Source organism: Sinocyclocheilus anshuiensis, unplaced genomic scaffold (genome assembly GCF_001515605.1).
Source record: "Sinocyclocheilus anshuiensis isolate Anshui unplaced genomic scaffold, SAMN03320099.WGS_v1.1 scaffold2100, whole genome shotgun sequence".
In the NCBI taxonomy this organism is placed as follows: domain Eukaryota; kingdom Metazoa; phylum Chordata; class Actinopteri; order Cypriniformes; family Cyprinidae; genus Sinocyclocheilus; species Sinocyclocheilus anshuiensis.
The window spans coordinates 347,321-359,440 of record NW_015542563.1 but is presented as its reverse complement, the minus strand read 5'-3'; the positions used below and the strand labels follow the sequence as shown (position 1 = coordinate 359,440).

Here is a 12,120-nt window from a genome sequence, read left to right as displayed (position 1 = left end):
TATCCTGTCAGATGTTAAATAGACATTTAGTAATTGTCTTTAAGATGTATATATGGTTCATGTAAATCCACTTTTGAGACGTATGTGTACTTAATGGAGCTCCCCTGTTAGTTGTGCATTATAAAACGTGTTTTTACAGCAAAATCACAAATATGCTATATTATGTAGGTCACAGACAGGGTTTAGATTAAGCCAGGATTAGGCCATAGTTCAATTAGGACATTTAAGTAGCTTTTATAAACGTGCCTTGGATAAAAACACTACTGATGTGCATCTTGAGACAAAAAATTTTTTATTTTAAGATCAGTCAGTTCAAGTTGCTCTCAGTTAAAACAGCCCAGACATGCATTTTAGTCTGGGACTAGTCTTGACCAGCCTTGTCTGTGAAACCGGGGGATAGCGTCTTTACACCTTTTGCTTATATATTGCTTACTTTACACCTTAGTTTTAATAGATTATTAACTCCATAAACAATACCACTGTATGAAAATAACTTACACACTTCAATTTGAACGGTTATTTCGGGACAAAAAAAATTCTCACCGTTGTCTCTATACAAGCGGCCATCTTGCCAACAACATCTCGTTTTGACATCTCGCGTGGGTCTGTGTTATTTTGACAACTTAAAGTTACGCCCCCTTGTTCAAGTTACGCCCCCTTCCAGTTACGCCCCTCTCTTGCAGTCCGCAGACAGACAATCTTGGAATTAAACGCCCCAGTGAAGGTGATCGTGCAGTACCGCATTTAACCACACGAGGCGCTTCAAGCGAATGAAAGCGTGTGAAAAGCTTCATTTTTCATTGTTATTTTCTCAATCTGCTGTCTGTACTCGAGTAGAAAGACTTCAGTGTCTTATTTTATGATTAACGGGGACTATTAAGAGAGTTAACCCCGTTTTATTGTCCGCCAACTCCGTCCTCGTGTTTGATTGGACGATGGGAACGCAGCGTACCGGAAGTAGAAGAATCCGCGCGTCTTGCGGAGGTTTTCAGCTCCTCGTGAGTAGTTTGAGTGTTTCTGTGAGTGTGTGTGTGTTTCTGTGAGTGTGTGTGTGTTTCTGTGAGTGTGTGTGAGTAGTTTGAAGTGTTTCTCAGGAGCTCGTTCGTTTCTCACCGTCACTCAGATGTGTAGCGCGCTGAATCACTCCATCAGCGCTGAGAGTTTGTGGTTATCGCTTCTCGGCCTTTTGGCTAAGATCAAGTGTAGTATCTGTTCTTATCAGTTTAATATCTGATACGTTCTCAATCCGGGAACTATGTATTAAATTGATTTTTGGATACAGGAGATGGAATAGGAGCTTGCTCCATCCACTCCACGCATCGACTTGGTATTGCAGTATTTCCGGGAGCGGTGCACCCCATCCGGGGGATTAATGGAGTTAAAAGACAGAATCTAGAGCAGATTAAATATACTACACAATACAGATTCTGCGACATCGCCTGTAGGAGAAAAACAAACAATCCGTGCGCACGCTTTCGCAATCCGTTCCCTCGGGTTTGTAAACTACTCACGGATTCATGCAGCAAGCTCCTAGGTAGCCTACATGTTAACAAATCATATTGTATATTGTTTTATTGCATATTATTATGTGGAATAGGCCTACAGCAAATTCTCTTAAGTGATTCTCTATAAATTGTAAGGGTACGAGGTGGAATACAATGATTTAATAATAAAGATGTGCATCAAAATCTTTGTGATAATCTTAGCACTTGATTATTATTGTATAATAAACCTGGCTTTGTGACTGACTTTGGAGTCATTTGTTCCTCTTTTGTAAGTCGTTTTGGATAAAACCTTCTTCTAAATGCATATGTAACCTAAATGTATTTAATTTATAGGCTAAATAAATGAGTGCACTTAAGACAGTAAAATGTTTGTCATAAAATAATTAATGAATGCTTTATTTTTAAATAACCTTTTACAGTTTTGGAGGGAGGTGTTTTATCCTATTGGTGATTCATATAAAATAAACGCTAAAAAGAAGACTATTTTGTGAGTGCGGATCATGGTCTCATAGGCTACTATGAATAATAATGTTTAATAAACACAATACTTTGCATCCCGCACCGTGGCTGAATTTGCCGGTGGGGGCGGGGCCACAAATCCACGAGTTTACAAACTATTGTTAAAAATATTGTTAAAGCAGCACTATGTAACTTTTTCTGTATTCAAAATTTGCTAAATGTATATAATGAGCGAGTACATCATGAATTCATCTTCCAAACCGCGTTTTTGTCTTATTCCGAATCACTCCGGTACACTTATAATAAGTACTTATATTCGGACTATTGTAGCCTGGTCACCGCTGCGGAGTAACACATACCTGCGTGAATCGCCAGAGACATACACTTAGAGAAGTAGCTCCGGTTGGAATGTTCTTCCGCGGGTTGTGTGCAGTTCTGTTTATTAACCGCTAGAGCGACAAAAGTTACATAGTGCTGCTTTATTTTTTTTTTATGTAATTACATTGGTTGGAGCATAAGAAACTAATGGAAAAAATTATAATTTTGAACAAAGATATTTTTATATTATTTTATTCTATTCGCCAGGAAAAAAGGCATGTATAGGCAAAAACAAAGCTTATTTTTGTCATTCACAAGTCTAATTTTAGCCAAACGTTGTATAAAGATGATTCTCAACTATGAAAGATATAACAGAATGATTTGATTTTTATGGAATATGTGTGTAAAATGTTCATAAATTGGTATTCCCATTCTATACCGTGTATCTATACACTGCATCTAATTTGCATATTATTGTGTTCTTATGACAAACCATAATGAAAAAGGAAGTGTAATAATGGGAGTAATAACATGGCAGCATTTTCATAAGAATATCTCATATTTCATAGGAATATTGATCTATAATTTCATGTTGTGCTTCCCCAAAATGCCTGATTAACAGCTGTTTGTCCTGCAGAAGACATGCATGAAAATTAAGCCCCATTTCGTAACAAATTTTTCTGAGATGTTTATTTACGACAAACAATTTGGAAAATTAGCCGGAGTGCTAAATTTGATCATTCTGTCAATATCAGTCATAATCAAAGACCAAGCAGAAAGTGTATTTATGTATGATCTCAGAGAAATTCACTCAAATATAATGTCTTCTACAGATTTACTGCCAGCTTGCTCCAGCACAAACCCTCTTTTGGCCTTAAACTACTGTCAGGTTTGACTAAAGACACGCAGTGAAACAGTGTTTCTTGTGTGTTGTGAATATTTAGATATATTGACTTTGTTCACACATTCTTTGTTTAGCTCACGGGCAGCATCTACTCACCCTCCGATAAAAGTTGATCTAGTTCACATATTTACACACGTTGGAGGGACTCACCTGTTTAAAAAGCTGTTGTTCAGCATTAGCTTATTAGGTTTGCATTGAAATTTTATGAATTAAATGCTTACATTTTTTGTAATCTGTCTCTAAATGTTTGTATCTCGGGGGATACGTCGCCCTTTTAGTGGTATAAATCAAGATATGAAAACATATATATATACTTTTAGTGTATATATATATGTATATGTATATATATATATGTATAGTTACACTATTTGGTGACTGTTTTGTAATAGAAGTGATATTGTGACAGAAAATGATTGATTTGTGACAGAAAACCGCATCAAAAGAATTCAATAGAGTTTGGGTGTCACCCAGTGGTTATTTTTGGTATAGCGCCCAAACAACATTTTGGTGATATCAACTTCAAATTTGGAACATAACTTGGTTAGACACATGGCTTAGATTTATAGCAATTTGAAGTGCAACATATTTTATAAAGTATTTATTTTATATACAATTTAAAATACTACTGTATTATCGTTTCTGCAAACAAACTTCTAGAACTTTTTTATACTTTCTTTTTTTGAAATGCTTTCACTTCAGCAATAATCTGCTATGCATCTTCTTTAAGAAGAGACCAACCGTAGGTCTGTATTTCAAAGCGTTCAGGAATTACAACCATGTTGTAACAAGCATTGATAAACAACTGTTCTGTTTTCAGTTCATTTATACCAACAAAGGAGCAACGTATCCGGGGGGATACAAATATTAAAAGTCATGTTTTTAAAAAAAATGATCAAGTTGAATGGAAAATAGCAATAAATTAATGTTCTGATGTCTCTTTATTGTCTTGCCATTTTTAGGGTTAAGTGACTTTTTAGGAGCACTATTGTCTGATTTTGCTCATCAATTAAATTTTTTCCAAAATTCAATTAAATTTTTCAAAACTGTGCATCTCCAAGCAAACTCAGAGGGGTTTCGTTTATGAAATAATCTAAGTTTTTTTTTTTTTTTTTATGAATCCAGTTAGTCAATAATTAATGACCCATGCTTCATTTTTACAGTATCATTTTTAATATTTCTATATTCAAAACTTTATATTTAAAACATTAATCTCATGACATTGCATTCACGCCACTTGTGATCCTCATTAAACCGTGTAAATATACCACTTTTGTGTTCTTCTGTGCTCCGCTGTACTGCAAACATGAACTTTGTTGATACTGATTTCAGTTGATTGGTAACTTATTCTTCCTGATTGTGTCTTATTATTCAAATTTAATTCATGGTTTTAATTTTAAAAAGTTTATATAAATGTATGGATTTGATGTAAAAGATGACACTGATAAAAAATGATGTGATGATGAGTCATATCGCTTCATGGGAAGATTAATTTTGGTCATTGGTCAGAAGGGGCTCCTACATTTTTTAAAAATTGTTGTGATCTTTGATTTGTGTTTTATGTTTTTGATGTGAACTTGTATATTTGTGTTACTTGTTGCTGCTTTCTTGGCCAGGTCACTCTTGTAAAAGAGATTTTAATCTGAATTAGTTTTTTAACCTGGTTAAATAAAGAAATTAAATGAACCATAATCCATAATAACGCTTCCTCCAGTGAAAAAGTGCATCTGCTGTTGTCTCTCACATCAAAATCCAGCCACATATGTGTTTAGAGCGGTTTAAACGCTGCTTGATCTGTGCAGATTTCTCTCCTGATTCACACCAGAACACTTTTTCACTGGAGGAAGACTTATTATAGACTCGTATTTTAGTTAAAAAGGTCTTAATGCTGGATTTGTTTCAGCTTTTGTCTTCTCCAGATGTTAACCGATGGACGAGTGCTGTGGATTATTGTGATGTTTTTATCAGCTGTTTGGACTCTCATTCTGACGGCACCCATTCACTTGCAGTGAACAAGTGATGCACTGCTACGTTTCTCCAAACCTGATGAAGAAACAAAGTCATCCTAATCTGGGATGATCTGAGGGTGTGTGCATTTTCAACAAACATTCATTTTTGCCTGAACTACTGCTTTAAGACTTCAGGTACATTACATTATAATTATCCTGATTCCTACATTTAGAACTAAAATGTGCATGGATTATATATTATAGTTCTTATGTATATTACATGCTTAACAACAAACGCGCGTGGTATAATTGTTGTGAAGCTGAAGACAGCTGTACACATTGTGGGCAATGAAGTTATTTAACTAAATCGCAAACAAAACCAAATCAAAAGTTTTTTTCAGAACACTTTAAAATCCGTTAAGTGACCAAAACATAGCATGAAACATCAGTCTGCCGCTTCTACATGACATGGTTTTAATGTTAAACACTTTTCATACATTACAGGTTTTTGTTTTCTGGAAAAAAAATCAAAGTAAATCAAACCGTTCAATGCTTCGCTGGAAGGATGATTTTGACTCTTGGATTAAGGTTTATTGGTAATCTGAGCACTGCAGAGGTCACTTTGGGTCAAATAAACGTCTTTTAAATAACAAACACGCACAGAATTCAGGGCCCATATTCACAAAACATCTTAAGGCTAAAAGTAGCTCATAACTCGAGAAAATCTTTAAAATGTTTGCTCTAAGAGTGTTTCACAAAGTGTTTTAACTCTAAAACTAGCTCCTACATGTGTGAAAGGTTATAAGACCAAGCCACAAACTATCCTAAAACAGCAGCTGCCAGCAATCTGCCTCAGAATATAAACATTTTAGAAACATTTGACGATAATCAGCTTGTAAAAAGGTATCGCCTTTGGTTTTGGAGGTTATCCCAACTCCAGATGTTCCTTTGATTATATCCTCGTTCTCATTAAACAGTTAGCAGCTGTTCTTGCGTCCAGTTTGGTTTTCTTTTACGTTTGCATGCCTTACTATCAGCCGTGATTATTCCACTCTGTTAATTAAAAGGCTGTTGATATGCATATCCGCTATTTATGAGTAGCACACATGTAAGAGGCTGACAATTAGCTGAACATATAGGCTACTTGTTTAATTAGTGACACTTGGCATGCATTTTTAAACCTTTATTTGAATATGGCAACATAATATCGCGGAAGAAGTTTTAACCAATGTATGTTATAGACTTTTCATTAAGACCCCAAAGAATCATATCAACTTGTGAAAAATGGGCATCGGATGACCCCTTTAAGACTTCTCTCTATTCCTTAGTAAAAGTTTGTCTTGGCAGCTTTGTGAATAGGTTTTAAGAGCTGAAAGCTTTTACCGCTATTTAAGAGAACTCTTAGTGGTAAGATAAAAGGTTTTGTGAATACGGGCCCTGATCAATGAAGCTGGTGCATGTTAACCAACTCAACATTGGTGCTTCTGTAGAAGTTAGTTTCTGAGGTTACGATCGAGCGTGTCCCATCACTGCTGCGTCTGCGTCTTCCTCCGAGTGTATCTGATGATGGGGTTGTGTGGCGTGTGGATCATAGTCGTGTAGTTCACGGCGGGAAAGTATCCGTCGACCAGCTCGAAGTCGTACAGCCTCAGCAGAGTCGACCAGATGATTTTAATCTGAATGTAGGCGAAGTTTTCTCCAATGCAGCGGTGACGGCCTGTCAGAGATCGACCAATTAAGACCAGAAACATTATGGCAATAACTTTAAACAATATGTATGCATTGTTATGACATAAAGACACATTTCACGTCAATCCTCAACTGTTATCTACACGCTGACTCGATAACCTCGACCTGCTTAAGTGGATTTGGAGACGAGTTATTTTATTTCACAACACTGGAATATTTACATGATGCTTTTATTCAAAGTGACTTCTATTGCATTGCATATGTGTCCCTGGAGCACAAAAGCAGTCTTAAGTCGCTGGGGTGTATTTGTAGCAATAGCCAACAATACATTGTATGGGTCAAAATTATAGATTTTTCTTTTATGCCAAAAATCATTAGGATATTAAGTAAAGATCATGTTCCATGAAGATATTTTGGAACTTTCCTACTGTAAATATATCAAAACTTAATGTTTGATTAGTAATATGCATTGCTAAGAACTTCATTTGGACAACTTTAAAGATGATTTTCTCAATATTTAGATTTTTTTGCACCCTCAGATTCCAGATTTTCAAATATTGTCCTATCCTAACAAACCATACATCAATGGAAATATTATTTATTCAGCTTTCAGCTGATGTAAGGTGATGTACCAAAAACAAATTACAAGCAACAGGACAAACAAAAATTAAATAAGAAGAATTAAAATACGGTAGGATTATCTAAGAGAAGTCAGAAATAATGGAGTTAAAATGTAAAAATAAAAGGCTGCATAATCTTCGCTGTATGAATTAACTATACACTGATTATTATTAAAGCTACAGACGTTATTCAGTCAAGGGCAGCGACTCTTTTTTTAAGTTGCTTTGGATAAAAGCGTCTTCTAAATGCATTCATGTAAATGTAACCATTTTATTTTTTTACTTTTGTTGTTTGATTAATATTAACAACATTAACCTGAACATTAGCAACGCTGCCGTCACTTTAAAACCTAATTTTAATGTTTTAATCACACTAGGAAGCGTTTAGAATATTAAAAATAAACATTCAAATGATATTTTAAGTGAAAATAAAGTTAGTAAATTGTTGTAAGAAATGTTTTAAAGCTCATTCTAATCAAGAATGATCGTTGGACATTTGGACGTTCTTATAACATTATATTTTGGGTAAAAATAAAATTAGCAGAATGTTTAAAGAATATTTTAGTCGCCTTGAAATTACATTAATCAAGAATACTGGACATTTTAACATTCTTAGAATATTAGGAATAAACATTCAAATATCATTAGATTTTAGGTCAAAATAAAATTAGTGGGACATAAAAGAAACATTTTTGTAACATTTAAATAGCATTCTGGTCACAAGAAAACTGGACGTTTTAACATTCTTAGAATATTAGAATAAATATTCAAACAACGTTATATTTTAAGTAAAAATACAAATATTTCAGAAACATTTTTGTAACATTTAAATAACACTGATCACAAGAAAACTGGACATTTCAACATTCTTAGAATATTAGAATAAATATTCAAATAACGTTATATTTTGTGAAAAATGGTAGAAACGTTTTGTAACATTTAAATAACATTCTGATCAAAACTGCACATTTCAACATTTTAGAAACATTTCAAATCAGTGTTGCCACGAGGTTTTTCTAACTTACATTTGTTTTAATGAGGTCTGAACTAGGGCTGGGCGATATAGCTAAAAAATGTATCAACGATATAATTTTTCATATCATTCGGTATCGATAATTATTGACATTTTTTATAACCTTTTTTTAAAACAAAGAGCAATAGAATATGTTTTTTAAATTTAACCACTGTATTTTTAAATTAACTCAATTTATTGAGACAAACAACAAATATTTGTTGTTTTACCAGTCAAACACACAATAAAAATTAAACTAATATCTAATTTCTAATGTTTTATATGCAGATTAAATAGGTTAAACTTTTGTCTTGTCTGGGCACAATGAGCAAAATAATGCAGCGCATTTAAATTGTCAACGCAGGGAAATAACTCTCTATAAAAAACGTGCATTACGTCTAAATTAACTCGTATAAATCAAATATAATTTCATAAATTGCATAAACAATTATGAACAAAACAGCACCATGTATTTATGCATTGCTTAATACAAAGAGCCGAAGCGCCATTCACACAGACTGCATTAAAAACATAAGAGATGCAGAAAAGGAATAAACCTTCACAAATTTGCGACGTGTTTTCTAAACGTTTAAACTGTTTTAACTTTGCATGGCTACATCTCTTGTGTGTGACGCGAGTGCAAGCAGTAATATTTGTCCGTCTAGAAAGCGCGCTGAATATGCGTTCTGTGTGAATGGCTTGGTTTCTGTTTGAACCTAATCAAGATCTTCTCCGCATTGAGCTTCTATATTTCTCTAATATTTAGAATGAATAACGCAGCGGCGGCGCGTCTCGTGGGCTAGACTAACAAAACATTAAAATGCAACAACGTCACTTGCATCATCATCACAGCATCTCGCGCACCACTGATGACGCTCCCTGACGCACATCTAACATTCAAATGCAAATGTTTATTTTAAATTAAACTAATATTCATTCTTTATTCACAATCTCTGCATCACAGGCAGGCACAGCACTCATGTTGGTTTATGTGTGCTGTCTGCGCGTGCCTATATCGTGCGCTATATCGAACATTTTTATATCGTTATCGAAGAAGGTGTACCGTCGATAAATACCGATACCGTTTTATCGCCAAACGTCCTGCTCGTTCCGATCAGACTCACCCGCTCCGAAGGGGATGTAAGCGAACTTCTCTCCGGCGGCGGGGTTGTCGAGCAGGTATCGTTCGGGGTTGAAGTCCAGCCGCTGTGTCCAGGTGTCCCGCAGACGGTGGTTAACCGTCGGAGACACACACACCTGGTGCCCCGGGGGGATGCTGTATTCTCCCACTTTCTGTTGAGCAAACACACAGACGCTGGTCAGTCCGAAGTCTTCTTGGCTTTATAGCTTTCCTTTAGACTCTGTAGTACCTGAGGCGTCTTGGCCATCCTCATCATGGTCATTATTGGTGGACGCAGTCGGAGCGTCTCCTTCAGACAGCGATCCAGCAAACTCAAGTCTTTAAGCTGCGACAGACGCCAAAATAAACAGTTCTTTAGTGTCTCAATCGATGACGCGACATTCAAAAGTAAAGGCATGCATGCAGCTACCTGAATAGCACGCTTTTAAATTCTGAATAAAAAATAAAAATAGTTTTCCTTTCCGTTCTTTTATTTGGTTTAGCGTGGTGCTAGCAACACGAAGGTCATGGGTTCGATTCTCAGGGAATGCATGAACTGATCAAATATAAACCTTAAATGCAATATATGGCGCTTTGGATAAAAGCATATGCCATGAAATACATGAAAGAAAATTTTATATATTATTTTTTTTTAGTTCAGAATGTCAAATGTCATGTTGTCTAAAAAGCTAATTACATTTATGAAATAAATATTCATGACATATTAAAAAATACATATTTAAATAAAGCATAAATTATTTATTTTAAATATCAAATGTTAGATTCAAATGTTAATTGTATTTTTTAGCATCATTAATATACTGTTATAGCTTTTGTTAATATTTTGAATTAGTTTTTATTTATTTAAAGTTTTAGTAATTTTGTTGACATCTTTTTTGTTTTGTTTATATATTTTTTTTTTTTTTTTTTTATTTTAGTTTTAGCACTTCAAATTAAACTCATCGAAAAATTTGCAATGTTCTCTTTGGCAACTAATGAAATAAAATTAGTTTAATTTTTATTTTACTTTTTTTTTTTAAAGTTTGCATGCACAGCAGCTTTAAAGCTGCATAATTAGTGCAAATCTAACCACAATAATGCTGGATTTTCACTGGACATATGTGACCCTGGAGCACAAAACCAGTCTTAAGTCGCTGGGGCATGTGCATAAACTACGATTGAAACACTTTTACTAAATAAATTCTTTAATGCGCATCAAAAATGCACATTTATGCCAAGCAATTGCTTATGAACTAATGTTGAAGAACTATAAACTAAATCAAAATTTGCTGTCAAAATTAACACTGCCCTGAACTGTGTTCCCAAACAGCAGGCTCTGAAAATAATAACATGAGCGCGTTTCGTCTGCGCATTCTGAAGCTCATAATTTATTGTATACAAAACAGTATACAAAAGTGCCTTCTCCTGCTGTAGCAAATAAAGTTTTTCTTTGTGATATTTAGTGCATTTATGTAAACAAAAACTTTTATTTTGCGTGTGATTAATCATTTGACAGCATTAATTTTTTAACTAATAAAAATCGTTCAGCCTGTTTCTTCCAGATTTTCAAATATTGTCCGATCCTAACAAACCATACATCAATGGAAAGCTTATTTATTCAGCTTTCAGCTGATGCATTTTTTGAAAAATTGACCCTTATGACTGGTTTTGTGCTCCAGGGTCACATATTGTCTTGAGGACTGTCACAGAGAACGACTTGCACACTGACGTTCAGTAGCTAGTGTTAGTGGTTTGCCGTCGTAACTAGCAGCACTAAATGAGCTGATGGTGAAGAGTCACCTGGTCGTAGTGCAGAGGAGGCAGATGTTCTCCACACACGTGTTTCTGTTCGCTGTAGCAGCGCTCCTGCAGCGCTCTGTCCCGCGCCAGAAAGAAGCCCATCCACGCGCTGGTGGTGGAAGACGTGTGCTGTCCCGCTAACAGCAGGCCGATTAGCATCCCGGCGATCTCGTCATCATTCAGAGGACGGCCGTCTCTGCAGAGCACAGAAATACAAGGTGTTTACACACTCATCCACGCACTGAAAAAACTATATCCTCCATGCTAGAAATCTCGGTATGTAATCATTTGCTTTTGTTCACAGATCCACCACATGATGGCAGCGTCTTCATCGACGTTTAGCGCATGAGCTCCAGCTAATGTGGTTTTCTACAGGGATCTACACAGGCATTTAGTTAAAATCTGAATTTGAGTCCGGACCGGAGTACTACAGTCAAACATTAGGATGAACCTGAAAACAGCTCAACAGCAGCTCGCTAAACTCAAAGGCAGAGTGTGTTATTAGTGAAATTAGTGTTTTTATATTAAAAATATAAATAATAATTGCATTATAATTTATAATTATATATTATCACAATGATATTAATGTTACCAAACAATTATAATATTATAAATTATTATATATTTTAATTCTAATAAAGTATTAATATAAATATTACAATAAATTATATTATTTAATATATCATATAAACATATAGTTATCATATAAACACGTGTTTGTGCATGTGTGCAACAATTAAAATAGTC

The 12,120-nt window shown here is 34.9% G+C and overlaps 1 protein-coding gene across 1 annotated transcript in view; it reads right to left on the bottom strand.

Annotated features, from left to right (window-relative positions):
- Nucleotides 1–6,448: 6,448 nt before the first annotated feature.
- Nucleotides 6,449–12,120, bottom strand: part of cyp51 (cytochrome P450, family 51) — a 10,608-nt gene continuing 4,936 nt past the window's right edge. Inside the window, exons 7-10 of the mRNA XM_016494076.1 lie at nucleotides 11,374–11,569; nucleotides 9,824–9,919; nucleotides 9,578–9,746; nucleotides 6,449–6,849 (exon numbers count right to left, since the gene is read on the bottom strand). Coding sequence (XP_016349562.1) covers nucleotides 6,659–6,849; nucleotides 9,578–9,746; nucleotides 9,824–9,919; nucleotides 11,374–11,569 — 652 coding nt within the window. The 3' untranslated portion in view covers nucleotides 6,449–6,658. The remainder of the gene's footprint in view (nucleotides 6,850–9,577; nucleotides 9,747–9,823; nucleotides 9,920–11,373; nucleotides 11,570–12,120) is intronic.